This window comes from Macrotis lagotis, chromosome 2 (assembly GCF_037893015.1).
Source record: "Macrotis lagotis isolate mMagLag1 chromosome 2, bilby.v1.9.chrom.fasta, whole genome shotgun sequence".
Classification (NCBI taxonomy): Eukaryota; Metazoa; Chordata; class Mammalia; order Peramelemorphia; family Peramelidae; genus Macrotis; species Macrotis lagotis.
In genome coordinates this window covers 107,819,972-107,846,032 of record NC_133659.1, presented here as the reverse complement: position 1 = coordinate 107,846,032, position 26,061 = coordinate 107,819,972, and the positions used below count along the sequence as shown (strand labels likewise).

At 35.8% G+C, this 26,061-nt stretch overlaps 1 protein-coding gene and 1 pseudogene across 2 annotated transcripts in view; one reads left to right on the top strand and one right to left on the bottom strand.

Annotated features, from left to right (window-relative positions):
• Positions 1-242: 242 nt before the first annotated feature.
• C4BPA (complement component 4 binding protein alpha) overlaps positions 243-26,061 on the bottom strand; it is a 51,305-nt gene continuing 25,486 nt past the window's right edge. For both annotated transcript variants that reach the window (XM_074222552.1, XM_074222553.1), the window contains exons 7-12: positions 24,213-24,395; positions 21,601-21,792; positions 6,429-6,608; positions 4,023-4,187; positions 3,078-3,253; positions 243-651 (exon numbers count right to left, since the gene is read on the bottom strand). In XM_074222552.1, the coding sequence (XP_074078653.1) occupies positions 415-651; positions 3,078-3,253; positions 4,023-4,187; positions 6,429-6,608; positions 21,601-21,792; positions 24,213-24,395 (1,133 nt within the window). In that variant the 3' untranslated portion in view covers positions 243-414. The remainder of the gene's footprint in view (positions 652-3,077; positions 3,254-4,022; positions 4,188-6,428; positions 6,609-21,600; positions 21,793-24,212; positions 24,396-26,061) is intronic.
• LOC141510841 (mpv17-like protein 2 pseudogene) lies at positions 7,017-8,726 on the top strand (annotated as a pseudogene).

Genomic DNA, 26,061 nt, shown 5'->3' with positions numbered 1-26,061 from the left:
ATTACTTATTTTCTTTTTCCTTCACCTAGGGGTACCTGTGAAATCCGACTATCAAAACTTTTCAAAACAAGTCTATCTTTCCAGGCTTATTATATGTGTCTGAAGCAAGACTTGAATCCTGGTCTTTCTGGTTTCACAGTTAACTTTCTATCTACTCTGAAAAAATAGGTTTAATTACCTATAGATTTGGAAAGGGTTCTCCCATCCTATGATAGAGGAGTTAAATGAAAGTAAATGCAATCTGATTTTCTAATGATTTTATTTATAGTCACCAGCCATGCTGCTCAGTCTGGAAGAATGAACTACAACAGATCAAATTATCACCAGTTTCTCATTTTCAACAGTATAAAATACATTAGCAAATTCTCCCATTGCAGTCTTTTATTCCTATGAATGAGTACCTAAAGAACAACTTCAATCATAATGGTGGCTGTGGTGATCTCTTTCTATTTTGTCAGAATATTGTGGTGGTGGTGGTGGTGGTGATGATTGTGGATTAGTACACCTTTTTTTGTCTATCTCTAGTTCCAACATCTCAATCTCCAGGGATAATTTATAAATCTCCAGGGCTGTTTTCACATCCTGAGCATTTGAGAAGCACTGCATAAGCTTGTAGCCTGCTGAAACTTTCTCACAGCCCCCAGGGAATTCCTAAAAAAAAAAACAAAAAACAAAAACCGAAAACAAATAGATGGTTTTAGAAAGGCTTTCATTTGGAGGAAAGGGAAATTATTTTAGGGTCTGTGCCAAAATTTTCCATATTCTGAAGAGCAGAAAGGGCTAGGAATTACTTTGTATCTGAGTAGCATTTATTTCAAGGATTGAACTAAGACATGGTAATAGGTAGTTATAATGATGATGTTTTGTTTGTCCTTCATTCTCAAAGAAGACCATGACATCAGGGAGGTGATGCCATGACAAGCAAGTTAATTGAATTTGAGCAAGGGACTGCTGTGCTAAGTCACCAACCTTACTTGCTCTGCTGTCATCATCTGGGTCCAGTGGTCAGATATGGATCAGGAAATTAATCTGGATCAGGGTTGTGATTTGTCCAGGGTTATACAACTAATAAGTGAGGCTAGATATGAACTCAAGCTTCCTAACTCCAGGGTCAATGCTCTATCCACTTCAATGAAGATGATACTATCAAGATTGCAAGAAAGATCCAAGGGCAAGGGTAAGGGCAATGGGAGATGAGGGAGAGGGAAAATTGGTACTCCATCCAAACAAAAGTGAAGCAGAGGTCATTTCACCTCTTGGAGGGAAGTAAATGGGGCTTGAAGTCAGGATGAACTAGATCATTCTTTCTAATATTCTGAGTTTCCATTTTGTATATTATAAGGGGAGCGCTGATTTGAGCTACCAGGTATATAGCACAAAAATTAATCAGCACAATAAAATCAGGACTTCAGATTTAGTCTGCTTCACCTAGTTTTTATTCAGTTTTTAAAGGTTTTAAATTAAATATTTATTTAAATATTAAATCAAATGGTTATTCTCTCCTTCCTAGCCCCCAACTGACCAATTTAAAAGAATAAGAAAATCCTTGTAACAAATATGTATAGACCAGTAAAATATATTCTCACTTTGACTCCAAATGTATGTCTTATGCATTTTAATTCTACCACATCTTTGGCAGGAGGCAGGTCATATACTTCATTTTCAGTCCTCTGGAACCATGATTTTCCACTGCACTGAGAAATGTTCTAAAGTCTTTTGATTTATTTTTACTTATAATGTTGTCATCATAAAATTGTTCCCTTAGTTTTTTCTCACTTTACTCTGCATCAGTTCATAGAGGTCTTCCATTTTTTTCATTTTTTACAGCACAATAATATTTCATCACCTTTATATACCACAATATGTTTAATCTATTCACCAATAGGAAGACAACCCCTAAGTTCAAGTTTGAGGTAATAACAAAAAGCTGATACTAATATTTTTGTACATATGAGCCTTTTCCTTCTTTCTATAATCTTTTTTGGAGATATTCTTCCAAGTTTATTTGCATGTTAATAAGAAAGTCTTTTCAGAGCAGGTCGACCTTAGCTACTTTTCCTAAGTAGCTTCTAAGAAATTGGTGTTACAGAATCCCTGAAATGAGTTTTGGGTCAAAGGTTTACACCTGGGAATTTAGCAAGAGTTAACAAGGAATTTTCTAAACTCTTGTCAGTGTCCTTGGGAGTGAAAGCCATTCCTTAAGCATAAATCAAGAATAATGTGACTTTCTTGTCAAAAATCTCAATAGTGAAATCCATGAATAATGTAAATTAAGATTAAAGTAAGCCAAAAGAATGAATACTGACCAGAGCACAAGGGGAGGGTAGACCTGACTGTACATGTCCAGTCTATAACCTTGCAAGTCTGGGACTCTAGCTCAAGCAACACTGATAAGGCATCCAGGTGATTGGTACCTGAGGCCAGTGCTGAGCAGAGGGAACCCCAAAATACCATCTTGACAAAATCCTCTTTCTTTTGTCTATTTTCTGTAATTACCACCTAGACTTCAATAAGTGAGTATCTTACTTTGATGATTCTACAACTTATATAATCAAGGTGGAACTCCCCAGACTCTTTCATCAGTATCATCTTTGTTTGAGGGAGACTTGAATACTTCAATGTAGGGAATTTTCAGACAAGATAACCCCTAGGATGGGTAGTTGTCTTCCTTATAGATCCTAAGCTAACACAAAACAAAAGGAGTCAGAAGAATAGATTGAGTTATATTTTAGGGTATTCTAAAGGCTTTTGTTGCTTCCTGGGCTGGTTGTGGTAAAATGTCAGTGCCCTTGAAAGTAAGAGGTTTTTCTAGCTACCACTTAGAAAATAAACCATATCTTATTAAGATGCTTTAAAGATGAAATAAATAGTTCCTGTAAGTGATTTCAAATAATTCTAAAATTAATTTTAACAGATATATCATTTTTAGTTATAATTGACATATCTTTTTTAGTATGGGCATTATATTACTAATTCTCCTGGGGGGGAGCATTTTCACACTTTATGACCTTACCCATTGTCCAATATTTCACTGAATGGTCATGTGGCAAGAACTTAACCATAGACATATTACTTACCCATTCACATTTGGGCACCTCTGGGACCCAGGATCTGTTTTCTGAGCAAGTGATGTATTGAGGACCAACCAAATAATATCCAGGGGAACACTGGACATTGATTCTTTCATTACCAAGGTACTGAATCTTCTCTGAAGACAGTTTTCCATTTAATACCTCTGGTTTTGGACAAAGAGCTATAAGAAAAATACCTTCATTGAGTAATTCCTATTTCTGAGATGCAAGGGATAAAGGTAAAGCAATGAAAGCAAAAAATAGAACATCTAAAATATCCTTGGAGACTAAGCGTTTTCCATTCTTAGCTCACCTCACCACATTAGCTTGATTTCTAAATTATTTTTGGCAGTTTATTTTCCTTTCCTTTCTCTCATTTCCTCTCTAGTTAAATGGGAATTTACCTATCTACTGGACAAGGTTTTCTGATCACAACTAACAATAACATATACACATAGATATATAAAAACATATAATTTTATATTTATTCTAATATAGTATGTAATACATTATATAAATTTCACATATCACATATATTACATATTATATTGCAAATCCTACACAGCATCTGAATCTCTCTCACCTCTGGAATAATTTTGTTTCAAATGGTCACATTTAAATTTAACCTGTAAATATTCATTGTCTCTTACTACCTAATAAAGGATAAAACCTAAAAATAAGTAATATGCATTTCATATGCTATTATATATCATATCATATAGTAGTGACCCTACATGTGACCTTGAGGCAAACATCTAATAATTTTTAGAAATTTTATATTAAACCAGGATTTCCTTGCTCATCTGCTCCTGCCAGTACCTTTATCAATCCTGTCACATCCCCAAAGGACACTGAAAAAGTCAATTGCTAAAGTATAATTACATGGTAGTAAAGAAACTCATATAAGACCTTTCTTGGTTTCTCCTTCCCATTAAACAAGTCTGGACTTACCTTGACAGTGAGGGAAAGGATGTGACCATTTTGAAAATCTGCAGGTAATCTCTTTTTCTCCAATCAAGACATATCCATCATTGCATGAAAATATCAAACTATAACTTATTAGTCCATTAACTGTTCTATATATCCCATTTGCAAAGACATTGGGTTCAGGGCAGCCTAGGATGACAAGAAAGTGAAAAAAAGTGAGAATAATGATCAGTTAAGAAAACTTATGGATTTTCTTCTCATCACTGACAAGAATAAGAGTTGGGTGATCTGGAAAAAAGATATGAAGTCTCAAATAAGATCACATAGCATGATTCCCTATTAAAGTGGTACCCTCCTACATCACCCCCCAGATTAAGGCTGCAGAAGTATTGGGATTGATTAAAGTTTTTCTGAATTCCCCAGGAGTAGGGATCATCTGTTCCATGGGTCATTTGGTCTGGCTATGCCATGGCAACCACAGATCAGACTCAAAGTTCAATAGGTCTTGGAGCTTTTTAGGGATGAATTAAATGTTTGATCAAATATAGCAGGTGAATGATGTTATAAATATCCAAATGGCCCTCAACAGAAAAAAAAAAGATTCCCTATTCCTGCTCTAAATGCTGATTTTCTCTTCTTTCTCGGTTTACATGTAACCTCCCAGTTGAAGGCAGGCCTGTTTTTCATTGCTACTGCAATACCACAGTGCTCCTGCACAATTGGTGGAGAGAATAGAGGGGAGGATGTCTGTTTGACCCTGTGGGGAAAATCTGATGTGGAAACTCCCTCAACTTACCAGCATATCATCCATAACTTAGGGTCTTAGACAGTTACCTGGCACACTGGAAGACTAAATAACTTGCCATGGACATGATGCTAAAATACATCAGGGCAGGACTTTCGCTGAGACCTTCCAACTCTATCCACAATACCAGGTACTCCCCTTTAGTGATCAATAAACCCCTTGGAGATTTGTGAAAATGGTCCAAAGGATTTGAATAAAAAATTCTTCAATGATGCTTTAAGGGTGTAAGTATATTAAATTACAACATTAAATTACTATATTATATAATAATTAAAATAATGTAAAATAAAATAACAAATACAATGAATATAATAATTAAATTTAAATTAGTATGTTAAATTAAGTAATTAGCATATTCAACTAATTTTTGAGTACACAACAGATTTTTGTTGTTACAACAAGGCATAGGAAAGGTTAGAAAAGATTAGAGAGTGGGTTGGGTGGAAATGTTGAGGTCGTGTTCTTCTGTAGAATATAAGAGGGAATGGAATCAAGGAAACATGTGTTAGGATTGTCTTGGCAAGAAGAAAAGTTACCTCATTGTCAAAACCTAGGATAGAAGGGGTTAGAGCTGAGGATTATGTAGGGGGTTTTGAATTGAAAAGGGAAAAAGAGAGAGCTCACACTGACTATTTTTAATTTTCTCAGGACAGAGGCAATGTCCTCAACTGAAGAAGTAGAAACTTGAAGAAAGAAAGGTGAAAGGTTTCTGTAAGGAAGGTAATAGGGAATCAAAACTTTGCCGGCCTACCCACAGCATGAAGTCAGTTGAAATTAGATGGCATGAGTTTATAATTTATCCAGTTAGCACAGGAGTGACTCTAACTATGTTCAGATAACACATGAGGTGGGCAGGAATCATACAATGGAAACAACTTGGTAAGGAATGGATATCAATAGAGTCAATTCAATGCTATAGTATGAAGATTGAAAAAAGAAGGAAAGTACAGTCAGAAAAAAGGATAATGGTCTCAGAAAATATTGAGAGGTAGAAGGATTGAAGGTTGCAGAGATGACAAAGAATGGGTTTAGGAGGCATAGAAAGAGATAGTATTGTAGAAGGTTATGGCAAGATAGAGGATAACAAGTTATCTGATGATCTTCCGTGATGCAGAATACATTACCTCCCTAAACAACTCATCCCAGTTTTGAACATTCAATTGTTAGGAAGTTTTCCTTTATATATCCAGCCAAAAATCTGCTTTTCAGAAAATTCCACCCATTGCTGAGTGTTTCTACTAAGAAGAATAAGCCCAGTTGCTCTTTTGAATAACAAACATTTCTTCAAATACTTGAAAGCAGTCCCTGAAAGATTTGTGTAAAGACCCTCTGCCAACCTTTAATCAATTCCCAGATGGTATGCTTTCTAGTTCCCTCACATCCTTCTTGACTTCCTCTGGATGTACTTTAGTTAAACAATCTCTTTCCTAACATTTGATGTCCAAAACTTAATGTGATACTCTAAATGTTTTATGTCAAGGAAACCCTTTTCCTAGTCAAGAAGCTTTTCCTCTTTTTCTACTTAGAAAAACTATTCCAATGTCACCCTATGAGAAAATTAATAAATTCTAAAAAAGATGTCTGAGCTAGTAATGCCTTGTGACTTAGAAATTGATAGTGCTTACCAGATATTTCTTCATTGTCACACACATGTATTTCAGGTTTCCATGTGCCATCTGCTTGGCAGGTGCTTATTTTTTGGTGACCACAGTAGTCTCTAATTTTAGAGTTCAGCCCATATTTGCAGTCATTGATCAACTGTACAATTCTTCCATTGACCATTAATGGTGTTTGGCAACAAATCTCTAATAAAGAAAGAGATTTTTTGATATTAAGAAAGCAACAAGAATTAAATTAGAAAATAATGAAATTGTTGTAAGGATATTTCAGAGGTTCACAGATGCCATTTACAAACTGCTCCCCAAAATCAGAGGAGCATAGCAAATACAAAGTGTCTCAAATATTAGAACATTAGGAACCATTAGCAAATATCTCTATAATAAATTAACTGAGGCCACACCCTGAGTCTGTGTTAAATGAGGGAGTCTTCTGGGCTCTAATAGTAATAGCCCCTCAGGACAGTATTACTAACTGCTTGGTCTGTAAGCCAAAAATGCTTCCCTAATTTTGAGCCCAGGAAAACACTAGCAAAGCATTATGCTAATAAATTACCTCTAAGATGTTACCGATAAATTTGAGATGATAATGTTGATATGTTAATGAACAAAAACAAAGGTGGATTGAATAAGAATCAGTCTGGTCTCCAGTTACTCAAATCTTATAAAAATAGGATCCAGAGCGGGGCCTTCGGAGAAGCCGGAGCCGGGCCCAGCGGGCTCTCGGGGGCCGCGATGCCTCCGCCCCGGGCGCCGGCCTCCGAGGGGCTGCTGGCCGCCTGCCGGCCGCTGTTCGGGGCCGCCTGCTGGGCTCACCAACACGCTGGGCTGCGGCGGCCTGATGGTGGCGGGGGACGGCGTGTGCCAGGCCTGGGAGGGACGGCTTGGAGCGCGCCCCCAGGCCGCCCCCGCCCCTGGACCTGCGCCACACGGCTGGCATGTTTGCCCTGGGCTGCAGCATGGGCTCCTTCCTGCACTACTGGTACCAGTGGCTGGACAAGTTCTTCCCTGCCATGGGCTTTAAAGGCATCCGGACCATCCTGAAGAAGGTCCTCGTGGCCCAGCTGGTGGCCTCCCGGCTCCTGGGTATCTGGGACTTCCTGGGGATGGGCTGCTTAGAGGGCCAGAGCCTGGACAGCGCCAGCCAGGAGCTGCAGGAGAAATTCTGGGAGTTTTACAAGGCTAATTGGTGTTTGTGGCCAGCAGCTCAGCTGGTGAACTTCCTTTATGTGCCCACCCATTACCAAGTGATGTATGTAAACAGCATGACCTTGGGCTGGGATACCTACCTGTCCTATCTCAAGCACCGGGACTGCCTCCCTGGCCACAGGGGCCTTGCCTCCTGCACCGACTGAGCTAGCAGGAGGAGCCAAGCCCCTGGCAGGGAACTGGGCATCTGGGCCTGAGCTTGGAACAAGACTGGCCATGAGCTTGCTAAACACTTGTGGGCCCTAGAAACCTAATCAGAGATTGTCATTTAACTTAACTGATTTACTGTATCCAGACGATAGAGAAGAATATGAGTAGGGGCTACTCAGACCCACTCTTCCAAATGGGACCCCACTTTTCTGGAGACAAGTCACTGGGGATCTCAAAGCACTTTAGGGATCAAAGCAGTGGAGGGGCTGGCTGGCAAGGAGGGAGTTCAAAGCAGCATGGTTAGGCCAACCTATGTCAGGCCAGACTGACTCCAGGACGGGTCCTTGGGATGGAGGACCAGAGCAGGAACAAGCATTGGCCTGGGGTTTCCCTGATTCATATCAGAAAGTAGAAATCCTAAGGCCCCAAGTTAGCTCTGGCCCAGGCCTGGGGCCAGGGAGCTCCCCGAAGGGGGAAGCAGGTAGACAGGAGCAGATGTGGGGAGGCCCAAGTGTTTGGGGAGGAGACTTGTTCTGGGCTGCCGTATGTCCTAGGCTAATAAAAGATTCTAATCCTGAAAAGAAAAAAAAGTAGGATCCAAACTCCAGCCTCCCCAAACACTCCTCTGCCTACTATGGGTCCAAGTGCTCCCAAGAGGGATCTGAGGTTACATAATTGGCTTTCTGTGTCCTTTACCCACCTTATTTTCCTCCCCACACTGCCTTCCTCCCTCCACTACCCCATCTCAACCCACCCCATCTGCTCCTCTACCCTCCTGAGCTATTTGTTTTAGGGGTTCTCTGTGCTTTTTTTTAAGTAAGATTGAAATCATACTCTCTACTTACTGTCACTGGTCTTTCCCTGAAAGGAGTCAAAGAATCCTTTTGTGGCCCCCTACCTTATTTCATTAACTGGGAATGTAAGGATTGAGATTAAGTTTTGCTAACAGCTGCCCCACTATGAACCCTCATGGTGGAATGAAGTTATTGATGGAAAACAAGGGAGTGGACTTCTTGAGTGGAGTCAAAATGGTGGTGTGCAGCTAGCATGCTTTTGGAGTTTTTCCCTATACAACATTAAATGAAGCCTCTACACAAACATGAAAGCTACAGATCTCACCAAAAAGGGGGGGGGGGGGCAAAACAAGTTCTCAATTCTAATAATAGAGGATCTTCAATGGAGTTCTGTTTCTTGTGGAGTACACAGAAGGGGAAGTTGAACTTTAGGCAAGAGAATGGGAAAGCCAACGGGAGATTTCTAGTTGAAGCAAAATCCAGATTCCAACAACTAGACAGCAGCCTAGGTCCTGGCTCATCTAGATAGCATACTAGTTGGAAAGTCCCAACCCCAGATAAAGTCTGAACCCTAGAAACACTGGGGCAACAGAAAGGACTGGGAAGGGAACAAATCACTGCCCAGGCAAAGCCTCTGCATAAGCAATACCTTGAAAAACAGTAAGCCAGGGACCATATCCCAGCCCCAGGACAAAAAGCTCTGGTTTATATCCCTATACCCCAGGAGCAGAGCTCAACTATTAAAATGAGCAAAGAAAAAAAAGAAAACTAATCATAGAAAACTATTATTCAGATAGAGATGATAAAAATGTCATCTCAAAAAAAGAAAGCAGTGACAAATTAACTACATGGAAAGTCTCAAGTATATGAATTGAACTTAAATCCAAAATTTCATGGAAGAGCTTAAAAAAAGATTGTAAAAGTCAAAAGAGAAAGGAAGAAGAAAAGTGGAAAAAAAGAAATGATAGCTATACAAGAGAATTATGAAAAAATTGACTAAAGAAACCAATTCCTTGTAACTCATCAAAAAATAAAATTGTCCAACTGGAAAAAACCCAACTCATTTAAAAGTAAAATGTGTCAACTTGAAAAGGAAACACAAAAGCTAACTGAAGAAAATAAAACTCTAAAAATTAGAATTGGATAAATAGAAACTAATGACTCTATAAGACACCAAGATTCCATCAAACAAAATCAAAAGGCTAAAAAAAATTGAAGAAAATGTAAAGTAACTTTTAGAAAAAAACAAACCTGTAAAATAGATCCAGAAGAGATAATCTAGGAATTATTGGTCTAACTGAAGCTTAGATTAAAAAACAAAGCCTGGTAAAAATGTCTTTCAAAAAATTGTCATGAAAAACTGTCCTAATATACTAGATTAAAAAGACAAAATAGTCCTTGAAAGAATTTATTTATCTACTGATATATAAAACTGATGTAGTAATGATAAAACTTTCTAATGTATTCATTTAAAAAATGCATCTTGGAGCAGCTAGATGGCGCAGTGGATAGAGCACCAGCCCTGGAGTCAGGAGTACCTGAGTTCAAATCTGGCCTCAGACACAATAATTATCTAGCTGTGTAGCCTTGGGCAAGCCATTTGACCCCATTGCCTTGCCAAAAAAAATGTATTTTCAGGGATTATCAACCTATATCTATAGAATTCCATGATTTAATTCCTACAGTCTTAGAATTTATTCTAATACACATACCTATATTAATTAAAACCTTCCTAATTTAGAATCTGTTATAATTTGACTAGATAGAGTTTCATTTTTGCTCTTTTTGTGGCAAAGTTTTACCAAAGAAATAAAAGAATGAAAAAAGATTATAGATGGCATATTTAATATTACCCTCCCAACCTTATTTCTATAGAAGGGAAAAAAGAATAAACTTTTTGAGCTCTTAAGAAACAACTTCCACAACATTCCAATTGATATACTAATTATAAATAATTCTTGCATGTTCATTAAAGCAAGGCCCTAAGGGTCCCAACACTATCACAGATTGTTATCAAAGTAAATTCCTTCTATTAATTCTTACAGATGCCTAATAGAATTGGAATACTCCATCATTAAGGATCTACATTTAACTAAATTTTATTATTCTGCTAGGGTTAACTGCCTACCTGAAAAGGCACAACTCCTATCTAAGATGATAGTGTGGTAAGCCATACAAAAACTCAAATTCCCCATTTTTACTCTGCCTTTAATATAGAAAGAGCACCAGTGATCAAGAAACCCAAAATAAGTTCCTTCATCCATTCCTAGTATTACACAGAGTCAGAAACTGTGTAGCTTGGTATGAGTGCCCTGACAGGGAATATAATAAGAAAATGCAAGGAGGAAGGGAGTGAGAGACAAAGTGAACTTCACTATTTCTCACAAACAGATTGCAAGAAAAATGGTTATCCAAACATGGAAAGGGAGGGAGAAGTAGGTGCCACATAAACCTCACTTATCTGAGCTAGACCACATACTATATCTTTTAAATATAAAGGAAATTTAAATAGTTCAAGGTTGCATCATGTGTACCCACTAGAAGCTTCAAGAGAATGGAATAATGTATTCAAAGAACAAAGGCACTCAAGATGAAACCCAAAGTTTTATTAATGAAAAAATCATTAGTGAAAAACAATGGACATTCAATAAAAAAGAGATGTTTCCCACAATAAAGGAAGGAAACAAGCATTTATTAAGTGCCTACTATTTGCCAGATACTATGCTACACACTTTAAAAATAGCAGCTCATGTTATCCTTATAACAACCCTAAGAAGTAAATACTATTATTTAACTTCATTTTACAGTTGAGTAAACTTTGGTAAACAGAAGTTAAGTGGGCAGCTAGGTGGCGCAGTGGATAGAGCACCGGCCTTGGAGTCAGGAGTACCTGAGTTCAAATCTGACCCCAGACACTTACTAATTACCTAGCTGTGTGGCCTTTGGCAAGCCACTTAACCCCATTTGCCTTGAAAAACCTAAAAAAAAAATAGAAATTTAAAAAAAAGGAGTTAAGTGATTTGTCAAGGATCATAAAGCTAATAAATATCTAAGGCCAGATTTGAATTCAAGTTTATCTTTCTCCAGTGTTCTTTCCAATGTGTTACCTACCTATCTAGACTTGAACAAACTAGTTGCTTTTTAAATACTCTGGACAACAAAAATACAGGAATTTGTAAATAAATACCACAATTAAGGACAATGATAAGAAAAATAACAGAGATAATGACTTTTTTTCTAAAAACATGCATAGGAAAAAGATAGAGGGAAATATTTGATGTGTCCTAATCAATTCAAAAATCAGCAATGAAGGGGAAACAAACCTCCTGAAATTTCTGAAGAAGTCCTGTAAGAGAAGGGGTGAAGAGATAAGGAAGGAGCCAAATGGGAAAAGAAGGGGGGAAATTTCTGTTTTAGTGATGGTAAGAAGTCCTAATGAAGTATGCTTCCATGGGGGAAGAGACACATTCTATACTTGGGAATGGAGTGAGAGGCATGGTGCCCAAAAGGAGATTTCATGGCACATGGCAAGAGGATAAAGGTGGACAGGGAAGAGGCAGACACACCGAAAGATAGCTAGAGTCAGAGGGACAGAGAGACAGAAGGGGAGGCAGAGAGACAGAGAGAGACAGGGACATGGACAAAGAGAAAGAGACAGACAGTGTCAGACAAAGAGACACAGAGAAACAGACAGAGACAGAGGCAGAGAGAGAGAGAGAGAGAGAGAGAGAGAGAGACAAATAAACAGAGAGACAGAAGGGGAGACAGAGAGACAGACAAAGACAAAGACAGAGGGAGACAGAAAGAAAAAACAGAGAGAAGAAAGAGAAACAGAGAGAAGAAAGAGATACAGAGAAAGACAGAGAAGAGAGACAGACAGCAGAGAAAGAGCAAGAGACAGAAAGAGAGAACTGAACATGGTAAAGGCAATGTATAATGACTTGCACAATTAGATTGATAAGAAAATTTCTACCATAAGGCAATAACTCTATACTTGTTCTCACCTGCAAGAAATGGTATTCCTAAGAGTAAGCAGAAAAAGTAGGATGGGCAAGAACGACAAGGCAATAAAATAAAACCTGATTAGAAAAGGCAACCCAAGAAAGGTACTTTAGAAACTTTAACTCCATGAGAATAGAGACTGAAGCAGTAGACAACAAAAATAAGGTCCATGAATCATTGAGAAAATGTGTAGAATAATCAGAAAAGGAAATTGAATAATGAAGACAAAGAAGAAAGAAAATCCTCTTCTGAAAAAAAGCATAGAAAAGGAAAATTTTAAACAAAATCATATTAAGGGGAAAAATTGAAGGGGAATTATGTTTGACCTACTTAACTGAGAGGAAAAAAATAGATAACTAAATCAAAGGAAGAAAGAAAACTTTTTACAACTAGAGAAAGTGATAACAAATAAGAAAGGTCAGGGAAGTTTGAGTATGAATGGAAGAGATAGAAATATGATTGCCTTACAATAGATTGTGCCAAAATAACTGAAGAGATCATTTGGCATAAGTTAAGAAAATAGAAAATTCTATCATAGACTAGATTAAGTACAAAATATACATGAGCAAAAGAACACAGTAATACAGTGTTTGATAATTTTAAATATTGGAGCAAGGACTTATAACGTGACAAGAACTTTTGGGAAAATGGAATGCATTGAAGTAAAAATTTGACTTAGGTCAACCTCTCACGTTATATAACACCAGCACCAAATGAACATTTCTTTTACAAGCAAGGAGAGACATATCTTTTATAGATATGAACACGAGAAAAATTCATGATAGAATGAAGAAGGGACAGAGAAAATCACAGAAAATAAAATAATCAATTAAAGCTTATAGAAAGTTTAAAAGTTGTTTTCATCTTTTTTTCTTTTTAATTATTTTTAAATTTTTCCACCAGGTAACACAAACAAACAAATGTCAATATTTACTTTCAAAACCTTGAGTTCCAAATTCTCTCTCTCTCTCTCTCTTCTTCACATCCCACTTCCCCTCACTGAGTAACCAAGTTACTTTGTGTAAGTTAAAAATGTGGACCATGAAAAACATTACTAAAATAGTCATGTTGTAAAAGTAAACAATTCTTCCCCCAACAAAGAGTGAGAACCTCAAGAAAAATAAAATGAGAAAACGTTTTTCGGTCTGTATTCAGATACCATCAGATCTGACTTTGGAATGGGAAGTATTCTTTATCATAAGTACATCAGAGAAAATGCTTCAATATTTTTTCTCCATAATTGCTATTGCTAGCTGTATTTCCCTCCATTCTACTCACCTCCACTCCCATTTATTCTACTCTCTCTCTCTCCTTTTACCCTGTCCATCCTCAAAAGTGTGCTGTATCTGAAAACCTTCTCCCTTGATCTTCCCTCTCTTCTATCACCTACACCCCCTCCCCTCCCCATCCCCTTTCTCCCATTCCTTTCTTCTCCTATTTTCCTATATGATAGATTTCTATATCCAATTGAGTGTGTATGTTATGCCCTCTCTGAGCCACTTCCAATGAGAGTAAGGCAAAAGCTTTTTCTTACCTCTTTTATGTGAAATAGTCTACCCTATTCTACTTCTTTCCTTTCTTGCTCATTAACTCCATCTTTTTAATATATTATACCTTCAAATTCAACTCCCTCTTGTGCTTTGTCTATATAACTGCCCTAATAAATGAAAAGGTTCATATGAGTCATCATTATCGTCTTCCCATGCAGGAATACAAAAAGCTCAACATCTTTAAATCTCTCATAATTTGTCCTGCCTGTTGACCCTTTTATGCTTTACCTGAGTGCTGTACTTGAAGATCAAATTTTCTATTCAGCTCTGGTCATTTCATCAAGAAAGTTTAAAAGTTCCTTATTTCATTGAATGTCCATCTTTTCACCTGAAAGAGAGTGTTCAGTTTTGCTGGGTAGTTGATTTTTGGTTGTAATCCAAGTTCTTTTGCATTCCAGAATATTATATTCCAAGCCCCATGATCCCTTAATGTAGAAGTTACTAAATCTTGTGTTATCCTGAATGTAGCTCCATGATATTTCAATAGTTTCTTTTTGACTGTAATATTTTCTCCTTGATTTGGGAGTTCTGGAACCTAGTTATAATATTTCTGACAGTTTTCATTCTAGGATCTCTTTCAGAAGGGGGTCAGTGAATCTTTTCAATTTCTATATTCCCCTCTGCTTCTAGGATATCAGGGCAATTTTCCTGCATTCTTTCTTTTTTTCTTTTTCTTTTCTTTTCTTGTTTGGTTTTTGCAAAGCAATAGTGTTAAGTGACTTGTCCAAAGTCACACAGTTAAATAATTATTAAGTGTCTGAGACCAGATTTGAACTCAGGTCCTCCTGACTCCAAAGCCAGTGCTCGATCCACTGTACCACCTACCTGCCCCAGTTCAATAATTTTAAAATTATCTCTCCTGGATCTGTTTTCCAGGTCAGTTGTTTTTCCAATGAAATATTTCACATTTTCTTGTTGTTTTTCATTCTTTTGGTTTTGTTTTATTGATTCTTGATTTCTCACAGTCATCAGCTTAGTTCCATTCTACATTTGAAGGAATTATTTTCTTCAGAGAAATTTTGTGTTTCCTTTTCCATCTGGTCAGTTTTTTTTAGGGCATTCTTCTCCTCATTGACCTTTTGCACTGCTTTTTCCATTTGGTCCAAATTGCTTTTTAAGATGTCATTTTCTTCAGTATACTCTATCTTTTTCACCAAGTTGCTGACTTGGTTTTCATGATTTTCCCACATAGTTCTCATTTCTCTTCCCAATTTTTCCTTTCCTTTACTTGAATTTCAAAATCTTTTTGAGCTTTTCCATAGCCTGAGACCAATTCATATTTTTTCCTTTGGAGGCTTTGGATTCAGAAACTTCAATTTTATTATCTTCTGAGTGTATATTTTTGATCCTCCATAGGACCAAAGTAATTGTCTATAGTAAGATGTTTTTTCCTTCCGTTGTTTGATCATTTCCTCAGCCCATGACTTGATTTTAACTTTTTGTTGAGGTGGAGCTCTGCTTCCAGAGTGGAGGATGTACTGTCCCAAGTTTTGGGGGGAGATTTGCAGCTGTTTTCAGGAACATTCCCAGGGCCCTGCTAATTCTCAATTCCTTCAAGGTCTTATGAGAGGCTATGACTACTTCTTCTCTTGGCCTGTGCTATGCTCTATGGAAGACTACAAGCACTCCTTTATGCCCTGGAACCATGAGGAGAGTCTCTACTCTGCTGCAGGCAGTATAAGCTTTTATGTGTTTTTGCTCCTTTTTCTGAGACTTGTGTCCCAGACTGTGATCTAGATCTGAATATGGGCAAAACAACGGAGTCCTGCCTCAGTGATAGCAAAGAGACCTCTGCAATCTCCCTGACCCCTTTACCATCAGAGAACTGAGTAATCTGGAAGCAGCTGCTTGTTGGCTCCCTGACAGGTGATTCCTCAGGCATGCTTCTGGTCCCCTGTGGTCAGATCTGTCCTGAGGCCTGTGACAGACTGGACTCCACTCTCACTCCAGTTTGGCAAAATTTTTCTTCTGCCTTTCCCAATTGTCTTTAGCAATCCCTGGGCTGAGAGATCTGGAAACTGCCACCACTGCCATGGTCCTGGGCACCCTGAAGTCTGCTCCTGGATGCCTGGAACATGTTCTCTCCAGCATGATCTGGGCTATGCTATGGGATTCTTTGTAATCCTGGTGCAATGGACAAGATCTTTCAAGTTGTCTTCAGATAGAAAATTATTTCACTTAGTATTTTTGTGGGTTCTGCCCCTCTAAAATTTGATTAGAATCATTATTTAAAGATATTTGGAGGGGCGACTAGGTGGCACAGTGGATAAAGCACCGGCCCTGGAGTCAGGAGTACCTGAGTTCAAATTTGGTCTCAGACACTTAATAATTACCTAGCTGTGTGGCCTTGGGCAAGGCACTTAATCCCATTGCCTTGCAAAAAACAAAAACAAAAACAAAAACAAAAACAAAAAAACCTAAAGATATTTGGAGAGGTTTGGCAGAGAGCTCGTGGTCCTTATAACAAGCTCCTCTGATAAGGTCTGGTAGCCAAGATGAAAAAGGAAATCATTTCATTATATAAAAACCAGAACTTTTTTCTTGTAATTAAGGTTAAAAGTTATAAACAGGCAGTTTTGGAAAAAAAGAAGAAACCAAAATATCAAGTATATGTCTGTATGTATGTATTTGTGTGTAGATGTGGATGTGGATATGTAAATATGGATGAGAATGTGTGGATATGTGAATATGCATATATAAAATTTTCACATATCTATGGTACTAAACCAGTGATAACTAGAGAAATGCTAATTAAAATAACCCTGAGATTTCACTTTATCCTATCAAATTGGTAAATATGTTTTTAAAAATGACAATTGTTAGAGGGGCAGCAGGAGGATAAGCATACTATTTTACTCTTGATGGAGCTATGAATTCATTGGTCTAGCTATTCTTTTTTTTTTTTTTAGGTTTTCTTTTTGTAAGGCAATGGGGTTAAGTGGTTTGCCCAAGGCCACACAGCTAGGTAATTATTAAGTGTCTGAGACCGGATTTGAACCCAGGTACTACTGACTCCAGGGCCGGTGCTTTATCCACTGTGCCACATAGCCGCCCCTGGTCTAGTTATTCTTGAAAGAAGTTTGGCACTACCTTGGAAAAAATACATATTCTTTGATTCAGCAATGCCACTATTATATGTATATCCCAAAGGACAAAAATAAAAAGAGAAAAGAACCATATTTATAAAAATATTTATAGCAATACTTTTTTGTGTTATTTAAAGAACTGAAATGAAAAGGATACCCACCAATAAGATAATGGCTGGAAAAAATTGTGATATATGAGATATAATGAAATGATGAAAGGGATGGACTCAGAGAAGCATGAACGGACTTGTACAAAAGTAATGTTTTCTTCTTCAACTTACTTTCATCCACTCTCTATAACTTGTGTATACATATTTAGATATTTTTATGTTTTCTTCCACCTAATTCTCTCCTTAAGAGTAGTGACTATTTTTGTCCACTCCCTCCCCCATGGTAGGCAGAGACAAAACACTGTTGAGGAGGAAGAATAGTATGGAGGGAAATGCACTGTTATCAGTTTTAACTGTGAATGTTATTGGAATGAACTCTCCCATAAATGGAAAGCAGATAGTAGAGTGGATCAAAAAACAGATTCCTACAATATATTGTTTACAAGAACCATACTTGCAGCTGAGATACACACACATAGAATAAAGGGAAGGAGCTGGAGTAGAATTTATTATGCTTCAGCCGGAATAAAAAAAATGCAGGGGTTAGCAATCCTAATCTCAGAAAAGATAAAAGCAAAGAAAGATCTAATTAAGAGAGGTAAGGAAGGAAACCATCTTACTAAAAGGTATGATAGACAAAGAAGCAATATCAATGCTAAACAGAGATGCATGAAGTGGTATAGCATCCAAATTCCTAGTAGAGAAGTTAAATTAGTTACAAGTTCATGATTAAACATGAGATAAAGAGCATTATGAAATGTAAAATTGATAAGTCTGATTATATTAAATTTAAAAGTTTTGCACAAACAAAACCAATGCAACCAAGAGTAGAAGGAAAGCAGAAAACTGGAAAACAATATTTATAGCAAGTGTCTCTGATAAAGGCCCATTTCTCAAATATATAGAGAATTGAGTTAAAATTATAAGAATACGAGCCATTCCCAAATGATAAATGGTCAAAGGATATGAGCATGCAGTTTTCAGTTGAAGAAATCAAAGCTATCTAAAGACCCAAAAGGAAGTACTCTAGTCACTTTTGTTTAGAAAAATGCAGATTAAAAACAACTCTGAGGAATCACCTCATACTTACCAGATTGACTGATATGATAAAAAAAAAAGAAAGTGATAAATGTTGGAGAGAATGTAGGAAAATTGAGAAACTAATGCACTGTTGGTAGAGTTGTGAACTGATTCAACCATTCTGGAGAGCAATTTTGGACTATACCCAAAGGACAACAAAGCTGTGCATATCTTTTGATCCAGCAATGCCACTACTAGGTCTGTATCCCAAAGACATCATAAAAAGGGTAAAGAACCTCCATATGTAAAAATATTTATAGCAACCCTTTCTCTAGTGGCAAAATATTAAGGGCATGCCCATCAATTTGGAAATGACTGAACAAGCTATGATATATATGTCATGGAATACTATTGTGCAATAAAAAATAATGAACAGATAGATTTCAGGAAAACTTCAAAAGACTTGCATGAATTAATCCAATTTGAAGTGAGCAGAAACAAGAAAGCATTGTACATAATTTCAGTAACGTATGATAATCAACTATGAATAATTCAGGTCTTTTCAACAACACAATGATCCATGGCAAGTACAATGTATTCATGAAGGAAAATACTATCTATAGCCAGATAAGGACTGATGGATTCTGAATGCAAATAGAGGCATACTTTTTTCATTTATTTTATTCTTTTTCACATTTTTTCTTTTGATCTTTTTCTTCTTTCATAACTATGACTAATTTGGAAATCTATTTTACATGATGGAAATGAATAACCTATATCAAATTGTCTTCCATTTGGGAAAGGGGGAGAGAAGGGAAGGAGGGAGGAAAAATTTGGAACTCAAAGTCTTGTAAAAGTGAATGCTAAGGGTCAGCTAGGTGGTACAGTGGATAGAGCACCAGCCCTGGAGTCAGGAGTACCTCATCTGACCTCAGACATTTAATAATTACCTAGCTGTGTGACCTTGGGTAAGTCACTTAACCGCATTGCGTTAAAATTTTAAAAAAGAAAAAAGTGAATGCTAAGACTTGTCTTGACAAGTAACTAGGAAAAAATATTATATTTTAAAAAATAAAATAACTGAGAATAGTATAACATACTTATAAATCTATCTGCCAAGACAAATCTAGGAATTAAATGAACATGATTAAAAAACACCGCACAGATAAAGACAGATCTAAACAACTGAAGAAATATTAATTACCCAAGAGTAAGCTGAGTCAAAATAATAAAAATGCCAATTCTACTTTAAGTAATTTATTTTTTCAGTACCCTATCAATCAAACTATCAAAGAATTATTTTATAACACTAAAAAAATTTCTTTTAAAGTCATCTGGAAGAATAAAAGGTCAAGTATATCAAGAGAAAAAGAAGTGAAGGAAGGTGATTTAGCAGTACCAGATTTTAAAATATATATTGCAAAGTGGTAATCATGAGAATAATCTGATCTGAACAAGAAACAGAGTGATAGATTAGGAACACAATAAACAGTAGTAAATGTCTATGGCAATCTAATATTTGATAAATAAAGATCCAAACTTTGGTGACAAAAACTCACTATTTGAGAAAAACAGCTACTAAAACTGGAAAACAGTCTGGCAGAAACTAGGTGTAAACCAACATTTCATACCACATACCAAGATAAGGTTAAAGTGGGTAAATGATTCATACATAAAGGGTGATATTACAAGCAAATTAGGAGAATGTAGAAAAATATTCCTGTCAGATCTATGAATAAGGGAAGAGTTTATGAATAAATTAATGATAGAATTATAGGAAGTAAAATGGATAATTTTTATTACTTGTAATTAAAAAGATTTTCCATAAATAAAACCAATGCAACCAAAATTAGAAGGAAAGAAAAAAACTGAAAAAAAACAGAGCAAGTTTCTCTGATAAAAGCCTCATTTTCCAAAGATATAGGAAATAGAGCTAAATTTATAAAAAAAATAGAATCTATCTCCCAATTGATAAATGGTGAAAGGATATGAAGATGCAGTTTTCAGAATCAAAGATGCTATTTATCATTTGTAAATCACTAATAATTAGAAGAATGAAAATTAAAACAACTATACAGTGACACTTCACATCTATTATATTGACTAACGTGGCAAAAGAGGAAATGACAAATGCTGGAAGTGATGTGGAAGATTAGGTATATCAATGCAATGTTGGTAGAGTTATGAACTGGTTCAAATATTCTGGAATACTATTTGTAACTATATCCAAAAGGCTACAAAGCTGTTCATACTCTTTGACCCATCAATATTACAACTAATATCCCAAAAAGATCAAAGGAAAAAGGAAATTGGCTTTTATGTACAAAAATATTTATAGCAGCTATGGTGATAAATAATAGGAAATTGAGTGGATGCCCATCAATTGGGGAACAACGTCATGGTATATGATGGTGATGGAATACTGTGGTGCTATAAAAAAAATAATGAGCAGGACAGTCATTTCAGAGAAACCTGGAAAGACAAATTGAAACTGGAGCAGAACAAGAAGAACATTGTACACAGTAGTAAAACATTATAGTGATTATCAACTGTGAAAGACTCAACAATCCATGACTCAACAATCAAAGACTCAATAATCCATGACAATTCCAAAGGACTCATTATAGAAAAAAACTATCCACCTCCAGAAAGAAAAGTAATTAATTTTGAGTGGAGATTTTTTTACTTTTTTTACTTTTCATGCTTTTTTACAGCATGGCTAATATAGAATTGTGGTTTTCCTGAAAAAAAGAGAGAGAAGTTAGAGTTGGACAAGTAGATCTGAAAGTCAACTGCCTAGAAATGATTATGTTAAGAGCTGATAAAATTCCTATAGGAAGTAGTATAAAGGGAGAAGAGAAAAGAATCCAGATTACTCTTATGTACAAAAGTAGATATTTGGCCTATATCATAGGATCATATATTTAGAGCTAGAATAATACTTTCTGTGACTATTATGGAGTCTGATCCTATAATTTTACAGAAGATGAAACTTTCATCCAGGAAGGTGACACAAGTCACAAGTGATTGTTGGTAATGGGTTTTAAACCCAGGTCCTCTAATTTCAGGGACATTGTACTTTTCCCTGTACCATACTCTTTTAGATGACCTTTAATAACCCTTCTAACCTGAACATTTTAAGACTCTAAAACTTAATGCAATTCTTTAAAAAAATATTCCTAAATATTTTTTGAGAGGTCGACTGGTTTTCTAAACACTGAATTTTACATATGAAAATGCAGATATTAAAAGATACTTACTCTTACAGAGTCCTTCACTCAAACGCCAGGTAAAATCTTCCTGGCATGTTGCTTTAAGTGGTATATCTGAAATGGCTTTGTATCCATATTTGCATGTAAATATTAATTCAGTTCCAACTGAGAACACATTCTCATCTCTATGACGTAATCTAAGTTCAGCATTTTCAATGGATGGTCGTTTTGTGCAGGCATCTAGTCATAAGAGAAGCATTGGAAACAATTGTTACTGAGGCCAACATGACAACGTAGCAACCTGCCATTTTAAGGGATGACATGGCAGAAAACAGTTTAGACAATGATCTTGAAATTGTCAGAAATTTTCTTTGGGGTAATTAAGAAAGGAGAAATTGGACACAAGAAATTTTCTAGCAATTAAAAGATTTCTCTGTGGGGAAAATGTGTCCTTATTAGAGCCTATAAAGTGATAAATGGGAAGTCTGGTGTCTAGTATAAAAATGTCTCTACCAGTGGACTAAATGAATACATATTCAAATATACATATATATATATACATATATATATACACATACACATACATACTTACATATACATTTATAGACACATATACACACATATGGAAATGTCACATACATAATGTGTACAGCTATTGGCAGAGTTTTCAGATTCAAAAGATGAATAGTTTCCGGTTATTGAAAGAACTAGACAGAAGATGCTATTTTCCTCTAAAGTTAGAGGCTATAGGGCACAAAGCACTGTACAATCTTGGAGTCAGAAAAGCCTGAGTTCAAATCCAGATTGATGCATTCATTATATAATCACGGGCCAGTCACTTAATCTTTCTGTGCCCAAATTTTCTCATTAAAATGGATATAATAATAAAACCTACTTCCTAGGGTTGTTGTAAAAATCAAATGAGATAATACATGTAAAAACTTCATGAATAATAAAGTCCTATATTAATATTGTTATTATAGTTATTGTGATGTTATTATATTCTTAACAACAGCAATTCAATTTTGATCAATGTATAGCATGGAAAGAATGCAAAGGCTATCAGACTGCCTTCTGTGGGAGGTGGGGGGGAGGGAAGTGAGATTAGGGGGGAAAATTATAAAATTCAATTAATAATAATAAAAAAGAATCATATCTCTAGTCTTCTGAGAATCAGAATAAAACTAAACTGTACTGTGACAAAATATATGTTAGCATATGTTCCCTTTATATGCTCCCATGTATGTACTTCTGAGTAGGCTTAGAATGTGTCCATACTCCAAAAACTAGGCATAGACTCACATCTCACATCCTATGCCAAAATAAGATAAAAATGAGTGCAGGATTAAGACTTAAAGTGTGACACCATAGATCAATTAACAGAATAAGAAATACTCTGTCAGATCTATGAAAAGGGGAGAAATTTATGACCAAACAAGAAATAGAACACATTATAAATTGCAAAATGGATGACTTTGACTTTATTAAATTAAAAAGTTTTTCCATCAATAAAACTATTGCTGCCAGAATTAGAAGGAAGACAGAAAGCTGGAAAATAATTTTCACATTTAGGGGCTCTGATAAAGATCTCATTTCTAAAATATATAGAGAATTGCATCAAATTTATAAGGTTATAAGTCATTCCTCAATTGATAAATTGTTAAAGAATATGAATAGACAGTTTTCAAATGAAGAAATTAAAGCTATATATAATCAAATGAAAAACTGCTCCAAATCATTACTGATTACAGAAATGCAAATTAAAACAATTAGATTGCCTAAAATGACAAAAAAGGGAAAACAGTCAATGTTGGAGAGGTTCATTATTGCATTGTTGGTAAGGTTGTGAACTGATCCAACCATTCTGGAAAGCAGTATGGAACTATGCCCAAAGTGCGATAAAAATGATCATACCCTTTGACCCAGGACTTCCAATACTACAGAAGAAATCATAAAAAATGGGGAAAGTCCCAAATGTTCCCAAATATTCACAGTAGCTCTTTTTGTAGCAGCAAAGAACTGGAGATTGGGGGGATGCCTATCAATTAGGGAATGATTGAACAAGTTATTCTATATAAATGTTATGAAATACTTTTGTTCTATAAGAAACCATGAATGGTCAGACTCTAGAGAAGCAGAATGAATTACAGGAACTGATGCTGAGTGAAGGAAGCAGAACCAAGAAAACATTATACACATTAACAACAAGTTGATTGACCTTGAAGGAAGCAACTCCTCTCTATAGTTCAGAGAGCTAGGATAACCCTAGGAGAATGGCTATGGACAATGCTATCCCCATACAGAGGAAGAAAAACAAAACAAAACAAATATACTTCAGAATGAAAACTACATTCACTTTTTAAAAATTTCTCTTACTCATTTCTTTCCTATCTCATAATTTTTCTTTCTTTTTTCCTTAATCCTATTTCCTCATATAGAAAATGACTAATCTGTAAACATGTTAAACACAAATGTTTATGTACAATATTCACCTGACTTTTTGCTGCTGAGGGGATGGGGTGGGTGGATAGGAAAAGTGGAATGAAATTATGTAGCTTAAAAATGTACATATGCATATAGATGAATGTTGAAAAACTTTTGTAACTTGTAATTAGAAAAACTAAAATATCAATTTAAAAAAGGAATGTATCCATACTCACTGATCATACAAGTGGGTAGAGCAGGATGCCACTGATTATCATCTCCACAGTGAATCACATTGGTGCCATTTAGAATGTAACCCCTGTTGCACTCAAGCAGAACCGTGTCTTTGTATGTGTACTTGGCTCCTAGGCCAGAAGCTAACTTCCCATTTGGAAAGTGTGGCTGTTCACAGGAGACCACTAAAGAAAGAAAACAAGAGATTTTCTTAATCAAAATTACCTGGTATAACAACAAGAACATATTAGCAATGTGGTATTTATGGAAGTTCCTAATATTTAATGCATTTATATATACATATATATATATGTGTGTATATATATATATATATATATATATATGTATTAGAAAGTTTCCTACTTGGTACACTGAAGGGATTGAACTAGAGAAGAGAGTTTTAAACTTTTTTGTGTCATAGATCCCTTTTGACAATCTGGTGAAACCTATTAACTCCTCAAAATGAAGTTTTTAAATTCAGAAAATACATAGGAAACTTTGAGAAAGAGAAATGAGAAATGACAATGAGAAAATTGAGGTGCAGCAGGGGAGGAATTGACAATGTCCTAAAGAATCCCAAAGAATAAATTCATGTTAGTTAAGAGCTAAGAAGGGAATTGTTAGAAATAAATATTAAAGAAAAACAAAGACTCCATAATGAATGAACTTAAAAATTTAATTCATTTCTGCAGGAAAGGTGCTGTCATCAAAAACAGACACACAAACTGAAGACAAAAAGCAAACAACTTTTATCTCTGCCCCTGAAACTTCCTTCCCTTAGATGCTCAGTGCCTGGGGATTATGTAATTCCCAATTTCCCAGTTCACTTCTTCTAAGTTACTCCTTGCTATGTCCTGTCACTCTAGTCATGCCTTCACATCCCCATATGCTATTATAATGTCCCTTAAGCTCCTCCCAGGTTGGAGATGTTAATTGTACAAGTTTATTAAGCATGCTCAAAATAATGAACCAAGTAAACCCAAGTCACCCTCCTTCTACACTAACCTTCTTGATTTATGCATCCATCTACTAGTCTACTTGGTATTGTTCAATCAAGATGCAGTTTGCATGGATTAACTGCCTCTTTTTTAGTTTACTGACTGAGTCATTTCTTTTATGGAAACATAAGATATTTAATTTCTTTTAATTCTTCCTTTTTCTTTTTAATACAAATTTTGGTTCCATACTTTATTTTGCTGTCTTAATCATTCTGGGGTCTCCACTTATTAAATCTTGTCACTGGGTCTCATCCTATCATTTCTTCTCTAAACCAATAGGTCTGATTCATTTCCCAATCGGATCAAAATTAAATAACCTATACAAATATACACAAGATGGAAAAGATAAACAAAAACATAAACTTCTAGTCCAAATTTTCTTTCTTCTTGAGATATTTGATATTCTTCTGTTTCTCTGGAGTCTGTTCCAGAAATCTTCTTCAATTGAAGTTACTTGTAGAGGATTCCTTTCTTTCAGAACTTCTAATTACAAGATTTTAATCAGATCAAACCTCTTGAACTTCTTAGGTCATTACAATTTACAGTTAACTTGCCTACTCTCATATTGATATACACAAAAAATTCAGTTGCAAATAAAAATTAACCTAGTTTTATTTTTGATCTTATCTTACTCCTTTTAATCATTCCCCCATTTGGAGGCTGTCATTCCATTTGACAAATAAACTTCTGTACAGGTCCATTACAAAGTAAATTCACTAAAGATTGCCAAATTAACTTGAGGTTGTGACATATACATTTGATAATTAATTCTGAACAGAGAATATACAATAAGTGATTTATAAATAAAAGTTTTAACCTTTTGCTATTATTAAAATAATGACTTAAACATCCT